At 37.8% G+C, this 19,959-nt stretch overlaps 1 protein-coding gene across 5 annotated transcripts in view; it reads left to right on the plus strand.

Annotated features, from left to right (window-relative positions):
* Positions 1–19,624, plus strand: part of LOC124612518 (threonine--tRNA ligase 1, cytoplasmic) — a 145,734-nt gene extending 126,110 nt beyond the window's left edge. For 4 of the 5 annotated variants that reach the window (XM_047140776.1, XM_047140772.1, XM_047140773.1 and 1 more), the window contains 5 exons: positions 69–247; positions 402–576; positions 5,866–5,980; positions 18,341–18,537; positions 19,446–19,624. In XM_047140776.1, the coding sequence (XP_046996732.1) occupies positions 69–247; positions 402–576; positions 5,866–5,980; positions 18,341–18,489 (618 nt within the window). In that variant the 3' untranslated portion in view covers positions 18,490–18,537; positions 19,446–19,624. The remainder of the gene's footprint in view (positions 1–68; positions 248–401; positions 577–5,865; positions 5,981–18,340; positions 18,538–19,445) is intronic. The other variant, XM_047140774.1, reaches the window with a different exon arrangement.
* The last annotated feature ends 335 nt before the right edge of the window (positions 19,625–19,959 follow it).

Below are 19,959 nucleotides of genomic sequence, written 5' to 3' on the forward strand. Positions count from 1 at the left end.
ATTTTATCCGAAAAGTTTATAAACATTCTGTAAATTCATACATTTTATTACTGCTGTTACAATTTCAGCAATTGGCAGAGAGTCTAAATGCTTTTGGTGAACCCTGGAAGGAAAACCCAGGTGATGGGGCCTTCTATGGCCCTAAGATAGACATAACAATAATGGATGCATTACGGAGGTCACATCAGTGTGCTACCATTCAGTTAGATTTCCAACTACCTATTCGATTCAACTTATCATATGTCAGGTAATTTTTTTGTAACATTGAAAACTATAGTCAAGTTAACAAAGTATGTTCAATGTTCATGCTTATTTTAGCCAATACTCAAACTTTAAGATGATAGTCAGACATAACAGAAAATGAATCATTAGAGAAGTTTATAGTGCTTCACTATTTTCAGTGAATCAGGTGATAAGAAGAGGCCAGTCATAATTCATCGTGCAATCCTTGGATCTGTAGAGAGGATGATTGCCATTCTCACAGAGTCTTATGCCGGGAAGTGGCCTTTTTGGCTGTCACCAAGACAGTGTATTGTTATCCCTGTTGGTCCGTCAGTAGATGACTATGCACACAAGGTAAGTTAACAACACATCTTTTTCGCTGTTTCCAAATGAAAGAAGCTTCAAAATGCAACCAGATTCAGTTAAAATTAGAGATGTATCTTACATCTTTGGGCATAGAGAATAGAAATATATCAAGCCACACGACAGCTGAATGCATAGGCTACTTAATCCACCAGATAAATATCATCTAGTACTCTTTAAAATTCCAAGATTTTAAGTAAAACATTGAAGTTAACCATCTATTGCCCAATGTCTATAAATGCAGAAATACTTTTACATGGGATTTGGATAGTATGTGACCAATATAAAGCCTTCTTTTATTATCTGTGATCAGTGAACGCAACATATTTGGCTGACCTCAGTGACTGCAAATGATTGTTATAGTTTCAAAATGGAGAAAGCTCTTGGAAATGGTGCCAAGTGATTTCCATTTTTGTAATCCTCATTTTTTCTCAGTATGAACTCAAAATATTTGCTTCATATATTTTATACAGTGCCTAAGTTGGTGTAAGAAGGTTTATTTTGTAAGTGCTTTGTTATTTTAGGGGGGAAATGATGAGATCTAAAGTTGATAGTTCTATGGTAGTAGCTATAGTAGAGTGTACAGTAAACAGTCTAAATGTGAAAGAATTCTCATGTCATATTTGAGAGTTACAAATGTAGATGGGTGTCAATGAAAATAATCCTCTTTTTTTTTTTTTTTTTTTTTTTTTTTTTTTTTTTTTTTTTTTTTTTTTTTTAGTATAGTGTAATTGGATAGATGAAAATTATTCTCACCAAGCAGTGGCAGGAGAACACAGGTATAAAGGTATTAAAGTTTGCAAGCTTTTGGAGCCAGTGGCTCCTTCTTCTGACAGAACGGTTGAAGGGGAAGGAAGAGTGCTGAAGCAAAGGATTGGTGAGGTTTAGGAAAATCTGTGTGTGGGCATTGATTTTAACCACTGGGAAAAGTTGCAAATTTGTGCCAGAGCAGGATTTGAACCTGCATGTCCTACTTACTAAGCAAATGCGCTGATCACTGCGCCACCCAGACACAGTGGTCAAAATGCGCTGATCACTGCGCCACCCAGACACAGTGGTCAACGCAACTGTATGGGCTACCGTAGCGTGCCTATAATCAGACCCAAATTCTCAACTTAGCCACACACTACTGGTGTAGTGCCCCTTGTACATTATCCTCATTACTGCAGTATTTCACCGATTCCTATAAGAGATTGAGCCTGGCGTGCATCTGCACTTAAGAGATTATTGGTCATCTCGCCTTAATTATATATATGTGGTGTCTGAAAGAACAGGCACCACATATAAATAAAATATATTTAAAAATCAGTTGGTTTTCCATTGTTATTCAGAGTGTGCAGGTAAAGAGAAAGCAGAGAAGTTTCAATTTATGCTGTGATTTGATATTTGTTTTATTTTTTCAACATGAGGAAAGAAATTCACTATTTCTCATGTAATGAAAAGTGGAAGTGTGATAACATATTCATTCTTGTTATCGTTGGTCTTCATTCTCACTGTTGTCATAGTCAAAGAGCAGCTCAATCATAGTTGTAGGAAATCTTTCCATTGTAAAGTGCTGCTTTGCATCAAACAGTGGAAGGCCTCTCAAATGCGCATACTCTTCAACAACTTCTGCCTTCATCAATATCGGAGTCCAAAGATCGAAATCTGCTCAACATCATCTGTACTTGACCAATATTGAATATTCATCTGCCCCAGTAGACCGCACCCGAAGGCAAAGTGAGTCCTTGCTACTTGTGAGCAATTATCACCCAGCTCAGGGTCAAAGGCAGTTGAAGTCCCTTGATTTTTGTCTTTCATTTGCCATCATAATAAACAACTATAGTTTGAATTGCATAAAGATGTTTATCATTAGTTGAAATGTTGAAAGGATCGTCGAAGCAAATGAGAACTTCCAGAGCTTGTTAACCTTCATAAAGCTGAGCTTGATGCGTGCAGTGAATCTTGACAATTTCACCTAATGTGCCATTGATGAGACTGGCAGTAACTGAAATGTTACCCTCCACATAACTCAGGTGCTGGCAGTGCCTTCCTGATACCAAATTCCTCATCTGCACCAACTCCCTAAGTGCCCTTCACACTATTGACCTTGTGTATCTAGCCGAGAAGTATCTTCAGTTGATTCACGATACCCTTTTCCACTTACATAGGCAGGGAAAGGATGTGTCATTCTGCTGGGTATTCAGGGTAATGAAGCAGCAGATACAGCAGCTGAGGATACCTGTTTGGAAGTTACAGTTTCTGAATTTGCTGCCCCTGTCCATGTAGTTAGTTACCTTGCTATTGAGACACATCATCATGCTTTTGTGTGAAGTGGAGTGCTTAGGGTTGGGGAGCAACAAGCTGAGGCCCAGGAGACCAATAACATGACCATAGAATTCCTCATTCAGGCCACTGCAATGGGAGCAATTACTTATAATGCCTCTTCAACAGGGCACTGTCCTCTGACACATGAATTCCTCCTTCGGAAGGAAGACCTACAGGTATGAAATGCTTGTGATATACAGGTTTCTGTATGCCATGTTGTAACTGAAAGTGTTTTAGACCAAGCCATGAGGCCCATAACCCTTTAACCAGTTGACCTTCCCTCTATTTTAGGTGGTAATGAATCAGATGTGGTTCGTGTTTTAAACTTCTGTGTGATGTCTGGTCTTCTCAATAGTGTTGTTGGTAGAAGGGTTTAATGTGTTTCTAGGTGGTTGCATCAGCATTTATTTTCCAATTGATTGTGCAAGCACAGTTCCTTTTTCCACTATTGTAGATATTGTGTGGTTATAGTGTATATATTTTATTTTGATGTTTTATGTGAAAGTGTGAGTGAGAGAGTCCCAAGATCACTGTAGATTCCATTTTAAAATGTATGTTCTGTTGCATGCTTCTAACAACCGATAACCACAGTTGCACTCTTTGAACTGACTACAGGTACTGATGATCTTTCGCTGAGTGCCCTATACATACCACCACCACAACCACCACCTTGGGTGCCAACTACAATACTGATTTCGTCACATTCATTGGTTTGTTGTTTATGATGGTTTTACAGCACTGGCTTTCCAGTATCCTCTGACTTTTCAGAGTAAATATTGATGGGGCAAACTTTAAAAGCTTTTCCAGCCAGTTCTTCAAGCCCCTGCTGGTTCCATGAACTGCACTGTGCATTTGTTGGATGAATGTGAAGCAGCTGCTACTCACTCTCTGATGTCAAATCAATAAGTGCAAGAGGATAGTTTTCTGCAACTGACAAATCCTTTTGTTATCTGCACCCACACAAAAGGACCTGCAAACATTTGACGACTGCAAACACGACAAGACTGGTCAAGTAAGCGTCAGTGCATGCAAAGAATTTTCTCGCTACTATTTCAGGTCATTCCTTGCTCCTGGATGATTTTTTCCATTCTTGGTCCTTCTCACATGCTTCTCTGCCTTCAGTGTTCTTGAAAGATCATCCATGTTTACTTCGCATATTTGATGGTCGACCACACTTACACACCTCAGGTGGTGCTTCAGACATTCTATAGTCAAGTCAGTGTAAGAAGACCCATGATAGTTAGCAGTGCTGTCACCAGTTTTCAATTTTGAAATGATAACAGCTGCAGGAGAAACAGTAGTCATATATAGAACTGCAACAACACTGAGACATTACCATAGAGACATTTACAGAATTGCTTTCCTAATGTGGTTCCCCCCCTCTCCCCTCAAAATACGCTGAATTCAGTATGCGGTTCGAAGGAAGCAATTTTGATGGTTAAATATCACTTCGATGTAACTTTTCAAGTGCAAAATGCCTAGGCTTTGAAGAGCTGAACATTTTAGCACTTCATTTACATAGGTAGCAACAGCAGTTCATGAAACATTTCAATTCTTTCTCAAATCACTAAACTTTTCTTAGATATCATGATTTCGTTTGCACAGTTAAATCTTTTCCTGCAAAACTACACCTCACTGTAATCTATTTGGTGCCCCATTTGTCCATTTTCCCCTCCTTTGATTGGCTATGAAAATTCAGACACGAATCCATAGTCTATTTTCCTTCAAATAGCTCTTTAAGTTTTTCCTAATTATCCAGATATTTTTCAAGCAATTAAATATTTTTTTCTGCAGAACTAGATCTCACACTTGTCAGTTTGTTACCCCATTTGATATTTCTCACTCTTTGTTTGGCTGTGAAAATTTGGACAAAAATCTATTGTGCAGTTTATAGGGAGTCATGTTTTTGTTACACACAAACATTTGTTTTTTGTTACATACAAACATTTGACCGAAGAAAGAGCAGGTTTTCTTTTGTCCAGCAAATGAGTCGAAAGGCCAAAGGAAATACAATTATACAATGAATAAAGAGAAATTTAGCGAGGACCGTCCAACTCATTACGTCTTGCTTCCTGATTGCTCTCTCTCTCTCTCTCTCTCTCTCTCTCTCTCTCTCTCTCTCTCTCTCTCTCTCTCTCCCTCCCTCCCTCCCTCCCTCCCTCCCTCCCTCCCTCCCTCTCTCTCTCTCTCTCTCTCTCTCTCTCTCTCTCTCTCTCTCTCTCTCTCCACACCTCTTCACCTCTACTAAGTTTTCTTTCTTCAGTAAACATCACCATGTATGTGACTGCATCATCTTGTTGTTATATAGACCAGTGTTCTGGCCATTGTTAAAAATGGTCAAAATGTTTGTGCAAATTATATAACATTACAACACATTCAGTCTGTTTAAATGTATCAAAGGAAAATTCAATCAGACTACTAATAAATTATAGAACAGAATTGGTGACCAGTAATTACTTTGAGGTGGGGAAGTGTAGAATAGGCTTGTATAAAAATGTAAGTGACACACTGTGTAACTTTGTGAACTAACGGTTCCTTCCTCGAGAAGGGTGAGATGGAGAAGGTTAAGAAAGAAGGCACTCAAGACCCCAGGGTGAGAGGTATCCACTTGTAGTGAGGACTAGGATGAAAGGAGAAGTGTCAGAGATGGTATGTTGGTAAGCACTGTTAAGTTTTACAAAATGTTATTGGAAATGACAATAGACATTGAAATGTATGGTCGCACATATCTTCCCTTCCTTGTTTTTTATGGTATCGTAATTAGGTTTGCGTCTGTTGACATATAGTACTGCACCTTAGAGGCTTGTGCACTACATGTATTGTGATGCCTGTTCATTATGAATGTCAGTGTTACCTTTTTCTTATTGTTGTCTAATGCTAATAACAGTGCCACCAAAAAATTTATTGTATGTAGTTCTTATATGGATTTGGGGAAATGTTGCTGCCACATTAATCATATCCTTTTATTTAAAGGTGCAGAAAGAGATTTATAATTCAGGCTTCCTGTGTGATGTGGACGTAGATCCAGGTGATACAATGAATAAGAAAATAAGAAATGCGCAATTGTCCCAGTATAACTTTATTATGGGTGAGTATACTTCTATTGAAACTAGAAGTAATTGTATTTGATTGTAACAGCTTATTCACATCCATTGTAAAGCTTTGTCTTCGAAAAATTGTGATTAACTGAAACCTTAGATACCACTTTGTAAACTGTCAACCAAACTGTGACCTTTCCACCTAACCTAGACTTTGGGCAGTGCTACAGATCACTTTGTCATCACCACAAGTAATATTTCATATTCACATTAGTTGGCTTTGCCATTTCACAGTTAGCTTGTCACCTTTCATTGTAACTTACACTTTGGGCTACAATACATACTTGTATCAGTCTGTCATCACAACATACATTCCAAAAAATAATATATATGCAAAAAAATTGTCAGTGTTCTGTTCTCTTTCTGTTTGCACGCATATGATGTCATGCGACACAATACATTACGTCACAGGATGAAGCCAGTGTCCGGTACCAAGGGGTTCAGTTGGCCCAAAAATTGTACACTTTTTTCCCATAATGTGATATCATTAAAAAGGCAAAAATATGGAATGCAGTCAAAAATGAACATGGCCACATGTAAATGGAAATATAATAGTTGTGCCATGGCTGTGATATTTAGTGAAAAGAGAGAAAACAAAACTTTTGGTTGACTTTTTACTGCATTCTACACCACTTCTAAAAACAGTGAAAGTATTATAAGTCTGCCTTGTGATGCCAAGGAAATGTAAATTTTTGTCACCAGATGTGTTTCGTTTTATTGAAATAAAATAACAACAGTAGTCTTAATGAAACACATTTACCATTTTGTTTGCTTTCTGTATGTAAACACAGTTCAGTAGAAAAGATGTTGATGTTAGATTTTTGCTCACACGGGGGGGGGGGGGGGGGGGGTACAGAAGTCCTTACATATTTTTGAGATCTCAAAATGCTGAAACTTCTCTGGAAATCAGGGAAATATCAGGGAATTTAAAATAGAGAAACTTGTGGCCACCTTGTAAAGCAATCGAGGAAAATGATGAAACCTAAATCAGGATTGCCTTAATTATGGTAATTTGAGCCCCACTTCTCACATTGCCTTGCCCACTGCACTGCCTCACTAATTGCCTAAAAAATTTATTTTAAAGATGTTAAGTCATTAGAATACTATCGTTGTGGTGAAATTTCTCAGTGAATTCCCGTGGTAGCTCTATTGACAAGATTTGTAAGTGGTAGGGAAAGCGTATCAGGTATCAGTTCATTGAATGATGGCTTTAGCATACTAGACAATGGGTATTGATGACTTAAAGAAAAGAAAAGCAGACTACTTTAAATCCCATCAGATGCAGATTATTGTACTACAAAGATGGAGATGAAAAAATCCCTCTGTTCATTATTAGTTTACCGTATTGTCCTGCCTCTGATATTTTCCCAATGTATGCCAGATGTTGGCCTTACATAATCAAATAAAGGAAATCTAGAAGCCTATCTGAAACAGTTCTGCAGGATTACTGCAAACAAGAATTTATATCTTTCAGAAACTCAGGAAATACATTATTCTGTAAGTGCTCACAAATACAGTTCAGAGAAAGTGGGTGAGGGGAAGGGCTACCAAGACCACAATAATAAATATTTAAGTAGCACTAGCTATGAATTAAAGTGCAGTTAGTGAGGCTGACCAGGAGGATGAGTGAATGGATGTCAAATATCTTACTGAGGCAGGAGTGCTGAACTATGTGAAGGTCATGAACATGGATAAATGTTGTGGTCTCCAACTATTCACTTTAGCTTTTCAGTGAAAACAGTCAATGCCTCTACTGTGTGATGGGTGGTCTCATTTACTCATTAATTATTTACATAATGAAATTAAATACCTGTATATTGGTTACCACACATGTTCAAATGAATGGTGGATTTGTATTTCTTACAATTGTATAAAATCATGTATGTAAGTATCTAGTGCACAATATTCTGTTATTGCTAGTTGAAATTCTTGATTGATGCAAACCCCATTTTATGAAAGACAAAGCACAATTTCTTATCAGAAGCACATCAAGTAAAAAGCCTACAGGGTAGTAAAGCAAGACACTGCTCACTGTGCCCTTAAACTACCTCCTCACACACCACTGCAGGGCATCTTTACAATAAGAATACTGTGTAAGGTGCATCCTTGTATCTCTTGTAGGGATGTCTTCAGGTCTTCAGACAGCTGTTAGAGTTGTAACCTCATGGACAATCATACAGGGTGTTTTTAAATGAATATCACGGTTTTAATGCTTTATAATATTTATTATATTAAACATACAGTTATAAATGATATGTCAAATGAAAGAGCAACTCAAACAGTTTTACCAAGAACCTTACAGATGTTCAATGTGAGCACCCATTTGTCACACGGCACACACAAAGTCTATAGCCGAGTTCTTCCCAATTTCTTAATTCAGGAAGGTCTGCTGGTAGCAGAGGTACGTACACACAACCCTTGATGAAGCCCCAAAGGAAAAAATTGCATGGCGTTAGGTCGGGTGAACGTGGAGGCCATGCAAAGCAAGCCCTGTCATTGGGCCCCTTGTGGCCTATCCAGCGCTTGGGTACAGTGAAGTTCAACCAGTCGCGTACTTTACTATGCCAGTGAGGTGGCGCACTGTCTTGCTCGAAAATGAAGTTCTCTGGCTCATCTTCCAACTGAGGGAAGAGCCATTGCTCTAGAGTGTCAAGGTTACAAGGTGCCAGTTACAGTAGGTTCACCAAAAAAGAAAGGCCCAGAAACTTTCCGCCAGGATACGACACAAAAAACAGTCACTTTAGGGGAATCTCGTTGCATTTGTACCACCTCGTGAGGATTTTCTGAGCCCCAGATGCGCACATTGTGAGTGTTAACATGTCCACTAAGGTGAAAGGTCAATTCATCACTGAAGACAACATGATGCAGAAAATCTTCGTCATCATGAAACAACATTTTGTTTGCGAAGTTGGCATGTAATCCATGGTGTGCCAGCGTTAGAGCCTGTAATAACAGTAAACGGTAAGGACATAGTTGTACACGTTTTCTTAAAACTTTCCAAACAGTCGACATGGGAACTTGTAATTCACGACTAGCCTTCCGGACTGATTTCTTTGGGCTATGAGTAAATGACTCTCTCACTCTCTCAACAGTCTCTTCACTAACTTTTGGTCGTCCTGTGCTCTTCCCTTTACAAAGGCAGCCGGTATCTTCAAATTGATGATACCATCTACGAATGTTGTTATCACTTGGAGGATCACAACCGAACTTCAGCCGGAACGCACGTTGCACAGTAACTACAGATTCGGTCTTTGCAAACTGCAAAACACAAAACGCTTTCTGTTCACTAGTCGCCATATTCGCTACTACCGCTGTCTAGTGGATTGCAGCTTAAACATTGCACGCTGCGCATGTGCACTGGTGCCAAACACAACTGTTTGAGTTGCTCTTTCATTTGACATATCATTTATAACTGCGAGTTTAATAATAAATATTATAAAGCATTAAAACCCCGATATTCATTTATAAACACCCCGTATATTAAACCCAAATCTTTTCCCCGTGGATAGCTGGGTGCAGTGACAGCAGCCACATAGTACAATTATCATCTCATGAAGTTTGTTGTTGGCTCTAACTACAGTAACTAGCAAACATATAACATGGTTGGGGGGGGGGGGGGGGGGGGGGGGAGCAAGATCGTTTGTTATACAATCCAATGGAACAGTGATATAAATTATCCCAGAGTAAAAGATCATGATTTGTAATGCACACTAACAGAACCAGAAAGTTTACATATGCGGACACTGAGGTCATACTTGCCACATTATTATTCTAAAGTAACATCAGAAGCAGTGACTGTTATTGACTCTGTAGAATGAGATGCCTGTTCCACACTAGAAACTAGTCCTATGTAACCTCCATACGTGAACATAAACATCGTATGTTGCTTGCGACACAAGCCTCACTGGAGAAGGAAGTGCCCGTGTTATGGCAAACAAAGACCTTTGCATGAGCACTTTTATTGTGGGTAATTCACATCACTGTTCCATTTGACTGTATAACAAATGATCCCACTAACAAAAATTGTCTCCCACCATTTGGCAGCAGTACACTAATCAGTGTATTTTGTTATGATCTGAAGATGGCTTTTAGATATGCTGAGACTAGTAATCAATAAAATTATATTTGCAGTCATGACTATTGAGGATTTTTCTGAATCCACAGCTTTAACCCAGTAGACTGCTTATCCCCAGAAATGACCGTGTCAGATAATAAGAAATTCAGGAGGTGTGGTGCTCTAATCACCTTCTGGCCTTCAAGGTTCAGATTTTTCTTGGTTTACCTTATTCCAGTTTGGCAAATGCCAGACATTTACCTTGAAAAGGACGCTTTCAATTTTCTTCCCCCCCATTGGTGTGTTATTCAATTTTGTACTTTATCTCTCTTGACCTCAACATCAATGGAACATCGGTCCCTAAACTTAATCACATATCTCCTTAAACAGAAAATTATCAACACTCCCCATTATGCAATCGTAATGTGTTCCAGAAAGACTCAAAAATTCCAGCCCCAAAACCAGCTGACCTGAAGGTTCAAGTAATAACAGTAATGTTTAAAAAAAGCAAAGATTTGTTTTACAATTGAAATAGAATTCCACAATTAATTTGTATGTGTACAGGCACATTACTACCAGCTTGCTACACCTTGAAATCCCATACCACAGAACTGTAGCATACCATTAGAGAAGCCAAATAAAAATGGCCCAGTCCATTGACAAAGTGGAAATTGTTCGAGGGTGGTCATAAAGTTTTATACTATAATCCTGAAAAAAGAAGAGTCATGTTTGTTTGTGTATGTGCAGTGTATGATCAAAAGTAATGGGAATTTTCATTTTTCTTAGATAATATTTATTTATTAATCAACATCAACTTTATCCCCTACAAAGTAATCCTCCTCAGATATTATACAGTTGTGCCAACACTTTCTCCAATCTTGGAACCACTTCTGGAACTCACTTTTCGTTATGGTGTTCAGTAGAATAGAATGGCAGAGGCCCATGTCTGGAGAATATTGTGGCTGGTGTGTGTGGTTTGTTTGTTTTTTTTTTTTTTTTTTTTTTTTTTTTTTTTTTTTTTTTTTTTTTTTTTTTTTTTTTTTAAATGTGTGTAACCTTTGCAACTATCAACAATAAGATAACTATTCAAAACAGTTGAAAATGCAAATATACATCAGGAATGTGTGTGCCAATAAGGTAAAAACATATTTTTTAAAATTAAATGTATAAAGCCTACAAAATCAAAAAAATCGTGTTACTTTTTGGTCACATCTTGCATGGCTGCAGTATTGTATGAAACCCCTAGAAGAGGCAAAACAATCCTGCAGCCTATCTCATCTGTATGGTGGCCTGCACCATTTTGTTTTGACTCTTCTAGCAGTGTGCTATAATGCTGTAGTGCAGAGATTTTAGGGGATATGAGGTCACACATGCAAACAAACAAAAGATTAATTGTATAAATCTCCCACCCCAAACTGATAATTAAAACTTCATGACAACCCTTATGCTGCAGACTGTTTTCCTCTCTTCTCCCCAGAAACTGTGACTTGTTTGTATTAATTCCTTTTTTGCTTCAATTAATAGATGTAGACTTGAGGTGACAAAAGTAATGGGATAGCAATATGCACATATATAGATGGCTGTAGCATCACATACATGAGGTACGGGCAGTGCATTAGCAGAGCTGTCATTTATATTAAGGTGATTCAGGTGAAAAGGTTTCTCACTTGATTATGGGCACATTACATGAATTAATAGACCAAAACGAATGCTAGTTGGAGCTAGATGCATGGGACATTCCATTTTGAATGGTAGGGGAATTCAGTATTCTGAGATACGCAGTGTCTAGCTTGTGCCAAGAATATCAAAATTTTAGTCATTATCTTTCACTACAGACAACGCAGTGGCCATTGGCCTTCAGTTAACTACTGAAAGCAGTGGCGTTTGGACAAGTTTTGACATTAATGGGCTACGGCAGCAGATTACCGACATGAGTGCCTTTGCTAACATCACATCATTGCCTGAAGTGCCTCTCCTGGGCTTGTGACCATATCGGAACCTAGATGACTGGAAAATCATGCCCTGGTCAGCTGAGTGCCGATTTCTGTTGGTAAGACCTGATTATAAGGTTTGAGTGTGAATCCAGACCCCACAAAGCCGTAGACACCAGTTGTAAGCAAGGCACTGTGCAAGTGGGTGGTGGCTCCATAATGGTGTGGGCTGTGTGTATATGGAATGGACTGGGTACTCTGATCCAGCTGAACTGATGATTGATTTGAAATGGTTATGTTCAGCTACTTGGAGACCATTTATCCATTCATGTTCCCAAACAACAATTGAATTTTTATGGATGATAATGCACCCTATCACCAGGCCAAAATCGTTCGCTGTTGATTTGAAGAACATTCTAGTTATTTAGAGTGAATATTTTGGCCACCTAGATAGTCCGACATGAATTCCTTCAAAGATTGATGGGATATAATCTAGAGGTCATTTGTGTACAAACTCCTGCACTGGCAACACTTTCGCAGTTATGGATGGCTGTAAAGCCAGCATGGCTCAGTATTCCTGGAGGGGCTTCCAGCAACTTTTTGAGTCCATGCCACATTCAGTTGACGCACTATGTTGAGGAAGAGGAGGTCTGACACGATATTAGAAGGTAGCCCATGACTTTCATCTCCTTAGTGTGTACCTGTTTCGGCTACAATTTTCAGTGGGAATTATAACACTGTTTTAGGTCTTTTCAGGTTTCTACTTTTCAGTGTGTCAATATTCCTACAGATAATGTTGAAACTGGTTACACAGGAAAAAAATTCAGTTTGTGGTATTTACTGTAGGACAAAATTAAGAAAAAATTATTTTACGTAAGTACATTAGCGAGCACGTGAGCTACTTATTTAAATGTGTTTCATGATCTATTTATATGCCAAATAAATGCACAAAGCATGGGAACAAAATTAAATTTTGCATTGTTAGTGCAGCATCATATGCAGTAAATTTGAGAGAGGGGAGAGAGACAGTGAAGCCTTATACTCACCACTCTCATCGGAAGTGTGCTTTCTGCCATTCTTCCCTTCACATAAATTTATACCTTTTGCTGTGTACTGTGTATGTCCTCTGTCTCTTAATTTTGCCCTTATGCACTAGTGATGCGTTAGGCTAAATGTTTTCTTAGAGAGGAGCTATTTTTTACTGCTCCTTGTGTGATATTTATCTGTTGACTCATCATCAGACAATTAAAAAAAGCTACTCCCAGCTGTATTTTGTGAACTTAATATAAAACTTTGCTGCATAAAAGTCTTTCTGAATAGTTTGTGTGTGTGTGTTAATTTCCAGTATCCAAGGATAAAAAATATTCCCAACTGAGAAAATTGTGGAAAAAATGAAAGTTTTCAGAATTAAATAAGCTCTTTTGAGTTGGCATGCTATCCGTTGGCGAACTGATCAATTTGTAGAAATTATGTAAGCACATTCATATGGCTACTGAAGTACCAACCATCCAAAATTTTGTCCACTGGATATCATGGGAACCAATGACCTTTAACAAAATAAGATAGGGCCATGTAATTTACATAACATTATCCAAAATATTATAAAACAAAATAAAAGTAATTGTTTATGTAAAGATACAAGTGTCATTCAATAATTAAAGAGGCAAATTAGTCTGGGGAAAAAATTGTTAGTAGGGAAAGTTTGGTACTTTTATGGCTTACAGTTGGCATCACTGGGATAAGCCCTGATCAGCTGATGCATCAACATTGTTTTGTTTATAACCTCAAAAATACATTTCAAGATGGTGAGTCCACTTGAAACATCCATTCTGTTATTCTGTTTTTACTTGCTGAAGGTGAGAAACCCGTGAATATACACTGTAGAATGTGTAAAGTTTATGGTGAAGGTTGTATGAATCATGATAATTTTCACAAGTGGGTAGAGCAGTTCAAAAATGATCACGACTCAGTGACTGACGAACACCGTTCTGGCCGACTAGTTGCAGTTTCAACTCCCTCACTTGAATGTCAAATTGATCACATTATTTGTGCCGACCGCTGTGTGACTGTAAAAATTATAGTTGATAAAGTTCAAGTTAGTACTGGTACAGTTGATAACATTATCTGTAACAAGCTGAAGTACCGTGAAACATGTGCAAGATGAGTTCCAAAGGAGTTGGCATGGCAACACAAGGAAACAAGGTTGAGAGTGTGCACAGAGCTAAAGGAACATTATGAAAGAGAAGGTGAACACTTCCTCAACAAAATTTTAACTTATGATGAAACTTGGGTTCACTATTGTGATCCAGAATCAAAAAGACAAACCATGGAGTGGAAGCACACCAACTCACCTGTCAAGAAAAAATTCAAAAGCCAAGCATTAGCAGGAAAAGTCATGTTGGTGGTGATTTTTGATGCTGCAGGTCCAGTTAGTGTTTTTTTTTTTTTATTTTAAATCTCGGATTTGCTTTTAAACAAGGTGAAGCCAGCCATGAGAGAGAGATGACGTTGATCTCAGAGGAGAGGTGTGACTCTTCAGCAAGACAACGCACATCTTCATATTGCTCAACTAACCCGTGAAACCATTGACAAAATGGGCTGGGAAATACTGCCTCATCCCCCTGACAGTCCTGATTTAGTACCTAGTGGTTTCCATTTGTTTGGTACACTAAAGGAGGCATTATGTGTAAAGAGGTTCCAGGAGAACGAGGATGTGAAAAAGTAAGTGGGAAATTGGTTCAAACATCAAGATAAAGAGTTCTTTGCAGCCAGAATAAAAAAGCTTGTAGCCTGTTGGAACAAGTGCATAAATGTTTAAGGGGATTATTTTGAAAAGTAGAAAAAGTATTATTTTGTAAAAATAAACACCTTTTTCTCCAGACCAATTTGTGTCTTTAATTATTGAATGACCCTCGTAAATTTTTAATATAACACGTTTTTATATACGTGAATTTCTCCTAGCTCCATACACATTCCTAACACCCTAACACCCATACAGATAGTTATTAAAACTTCACAAGCTCAAATTTTCAAGGCTATGACAATACGTGTAAGGTTTATAATGAAAAATGTGGGTGCGTGCATTACATAATTGATGCATGTATAGTTCATCTCCTAGCTATTGTCTGTTGTATGTGCCCCTTGCTTTTTGATTATAAATCTTACTAATACTGCCATAGGGCTTTAAAAATTCACTAGCATAAATTTTCAAAACTGTCTGTATGGGACTAGGAAACTGTATGACGCAAGGAGAAATTAAATTTCTACTTTTTAGATTGATTTAAAAAATATTGTCTCTGGTTAGCATACCACCTGCAATGCATTTGAAACTGCCCACACAGCACAATGATCCTGCAGGACAGCCAAGATGTTAGGCATTGCCAATTGTTTTCAACCCTCCTAGCCCCACTCCTACCGAACAGACAAGAAAGCAGATTACTATTGCCTTGTGATCCAGTTCTGAATTAAAATTTTTAGTTTCTAGTTCATCGGGAAGTTAATTTAAAATCAGTTGCAAAATTTTACCATACAGATAGGCAGACAAAAAAGTGACCAAATGAAAACATGTTAAAGTTTGTGTTTCATTGAAACACTTTTATCGTGGATCAGTTTCAGGTAATTAATTAACTCATATAATTTCTTTCATTAAAATGTAGAATACTAACTAAATCGTGTAATTTACTGATGGAGTGTTCTATGAACACACTGTGAAGAACCTGAATGTGAACTGCAGAGTAATCATGGAGATGTTACAATAATGCTGCTGGTATCAATAGCAGCTGTTTCCTTGTATTTTTGTGCACCTTGTTTTGTTATTCGTGCTACTGTTGTTGTTATTATTTTACTTTTAGTTATGCAGTTAGTTGAGGCCTGGGGTGTGACCGCTATTGTTTCAGAGGAAACTGCTATGTGAAGGTCATCAAGTAACGCCACCTCTTTTGCCAAGATGTGGGTTGTGAGTGGTGGTGGTGACTGGAATCAAGTGACTGACCACTAGTAAGACATCGCTGGTTGAATTAGACTTCTGTTCGTGTTAGGTACAGAGGTGCGGTCACTGCTGTAGGGAAGGCTGCCGACCCTAGGATGATGTAGTGAGTCACAGAGTTCGGTGAACCAAAGTCAGCAGGTATGCCTGAGTAGCGGTGTGTGCCGCAGCTGATGTTTGACTACATCACCCAGGCTGCTGGCCCTTTTTCAGCATAGAATGCTATGCCGGGAAGGAACATACTCAAACCATAGCTCCAAGCATGATCTACTTCAAAGGCTTGTGTCCACCCTCAGTGGTGATCAGCATTTCAGGAATGAATGTGCAGTGACAGAGGTGCTGGGCTGCCTCCATCCTGAGCTTGAGCAGGTGTCTCTTTAGAGAGTGGTTGCCAGCAGGAAGTAGTCTTCCAGAGGGAGACCCAGTAGTGCGAAGGCAGTAATTCATCTGCCTGCAATCCCTATAACAGGTACTGCTACTGGAGGCAGAGTCCATTGTTGGCAGCTGGTTACCCCATCAAGCACAGCAGTAGTCTCTAATCAAAGCCAGCAAATGGAAATGGTGGTGGTTGGCATCACTTACACACTGCGGTAGGGTTATGTACACAGAACACTGGTGTGCAACTGAGGACAACAGAGTACCTCTGAGACTGAGTGCCTTATTTGGGGGATATTTGTAAGACTCTACCGATCAGCACACCTCCTGCAGCAGCACTCATCTCTGGAAGAGATAACAGGTCACAGTAGCTGGGCATCGCCGTTGGGTACATGAAATGTATTCACAATCTCCTATATGGACAATCATCATCTGTATAATGGAATGACGACAATGAAAATTTGTGCCGGACCAGGAGTTGAACCTGGATATCCCATTTACTGCGAGCGGTTGCGTTACCATAAGGCTATCAGAGCATGACTCACTGCCAGACCCAAACTTCCATATATTGTCAGCCATGTGTCTACAACCTATTCATTATGTATATTCCCAAACAGGCAAGAACATTTTTACTTGAAAGTCACTTGTCTGGTTTTGGTGGATAAATATGATATTGCAGTACCTGTATTATCCAAATTATGGTGCTATGTTCCTTTGGATTTTGTAATCTCCCCCCTTCTTCCTGATTCCATCTACGTATTAAACAATGTCCAGTTCAAGTAATTAATAAGCAAAGTCTTTTGTGAAGATTTGAGAAGAGCGAACTTTCAAGTTTACAGAGCTTTTCATGTTGAGATGCCTCCAGTTCTTTTTGTCTATGGGTCTGATTCTTGAAACTGAAAATCTCACATCAGGTCCTCATGGTTGGTTTGAACTGAATAAATTTGAAGATTGTTGTATCTATGTAAATTGATTTTTCAAATTTTAGTATGTCATACAGTATTGTGATTTTTCACATTAACAAAACCGAAATTAAATTGTTCGCACAAAAAGACGTCTGATCACATCAGAGGCATGCTTACGCCTCACATGTTCTGCGGAAATAACACTATTCCACAGGGTTTATAAGTTTTCTTAACAAATGAATTTCTACTAGTTTCTGTACATTATTAGTTTCAATTATTATTTCGTAAATGAACCAGAAATAAAACACAGTAAACAGTACAGAATTGCATAATTAATAATAGAAATTTTAAGTGTGCCAGTAATTCGTAATTTCAAATGTTTCTAAAAAAAATAATTTTTACTGGACCTCCAGAACTAGTACTTATCGATTATACCATCAAAACTAAAATATTTTATAAAGTAATTCCTTTTCCAAAATTCGAAAACTAATACAGTTATCGATAAGTACTGTTGAGGAAAAGTAATGCTAAAGGATGATGTCCTGTTACAACTTGCATGCATGTCCAAAGGAAAATTGCATCGTAATTTTGGAATAACATAGGCAGTGTAATATCGTATCTCCACTGGATGGCAATAAGTTCATTTCTGCTCTTCTTGTTTCTGTCAGAGGTGCTGGCAGGCTTCTTCTGCTTCACCAGCTTTCTGAATGAGCACTCTTGCACTCTGAATATGTCCTCTTACTTCATAGTGCATGGTCACACAGGGACAGCACCTATCTCCATATGACATTGTTACGCTACATTCATGCCAGACAATTCAGTGCCCCTGACTAGAGCATATTGCAACAATTCATTTGCGTATTTTCCTTCATAGAATTAACTAAAATAAGCAACTGTTTTATGCACATTTACTGCCTGAAGATCAACATGGCAGCTAGTGCCATAAAAGAAATTTGTAAAATCTTGATTTTTGCATAAAAATAGAGGAAAATGTAAAAGAAATGATTGTTTTAATTAAAGGCAGTGCCATAATGGAAGACGCACTCATACAGTAATGTGCGATTCTGTAACTAATGCAAACATATATTTGTTCTTTCCAGTGGTTGGTGAAAAAGAGAAGACATCAGGAACTGTGAATGTTCGGACCAGAGACAATATTGTACATGGAGAATTTTCTGTACCAACAGTAATTGAAAAATTCTGCAAACTGAAACAGGACAGGACCCTAAAGAGTGAAGAAAATTTCTGAGAAGAGTAAGGAACCTCTTCCATCAGTATTGATAAAGACATTTATAAAGTAAGTAATATAATCAATATTCTTCAAGACCCATTAGTGGTGATTATTATTAACAATAATATATGATCAAGTAGCAGTAACATTTAACAGCTTATTTAAGCTTTGTTTTCATAAGAAAAAAAATTTGGAATTAACCTTTGGTTCTGAACTGTTACTCCCATTTGACAGGCACACATACAGTGAGTAAGTTATAAAGATAAGCATTTTGCATTATATTTTAAAAAGTGTCATATAGAACAGACTTCTGCCTTTATATCATATCTTCAGCAAAAGAACTTACTGATTCATTGCAACACCATCCTGTAGATTTTTGCAGGTACCATGAAGTGAAGCTATGAAGTTTATTCTGCTAAATGTACAGTGTGTATGTAGCAGCTACTTAACTTGAACGATTAGTACAAAACAGACAGCTATTTTCCTTTTTTGAACATGCAAAACTAACAAGTAATTGCTCTCATTTTTGTCAAGTTATCTGTTATACAATCTTAACTTACATTATTGTGAGACAATAATCTGATCCAATAATTAACAGTATATGTACACAAAAGTCTAGCAGTGTTAAAGAGTTTGACTGTTCACATAAAGGTGAAAACAAATTTCACTGTGATATGTTGTGCATTCTGAACACAATGAGCTACATTATTGTGTAACTTTTTAAGATTCTCACGTTCACTATGTGTAATCAAGATGTGTTTAGGCTGATACATTGAAGAAAAATCATATTTTTTACAGATTACATTGGAAGAACATAATGTGTGCATACATTTATAGGATTGTATTGTGAATTACTAGGCCCTTTGATAGCTTCATTGACAGATCATAAAATTTCTGGATACTTTTCGTGCATTTATTGTGTCATATTTTTGATCACTGTGAAACTAAGACTCCTTTTGCTTGCTTCTTTCTAGCAGGTGGTACTCATCTTGTGAACTGACTGCCAGCCACTAAATGAAGATGTGACTGCCACCAGTATTCATTTTATTGTATTTAAAATATGATCTTCTATCTCCGCCCAAATGCCTAATTTATTTTGTTTTTGTATTTAAACAGTAAGAATATACAATAAATTGGATACTGAAGAGCTTTATTTTGTCTTAGTCTGCTTTCTTCATTAAAAATCCATTAATTAAGAGAAATTATTATTGATTCATATAAACCCAGGATCACCAAATGTCGTGAAATTACAATTTATTTAAACACATAACATAACAGTTAATTACAATAAGTAATCGTAAGATTGCTAAGAATGTCTAATCTATCCTGTGTACCACAGGGCTCAATCCGTGGATCCTTTCTCTTCCTTATATATATTAATGACATTGCACAACCCATTGACTCCCATATTGTAAGCTATGCAGATGACACATCAATCTTATTCCATCGGAGGGAATCAAATGAGTTAGAATCTCTTGCTACTAGTGG

This window comes from Schistocerca americana, chromosome 4, assembly GCF_021461395.2.
Source record: "Schistocerca americana isolate TAMUIC-IGC-003095 chromosome 4, iqSchAmer2.1, whole genome shotgun sequence".
Lineage (NCBI taxonomy): Eukaryota > Metazoa > Arthropoda > Insecta > Orthoptera > Acrididae > Schistocerca > Schistocerca americana.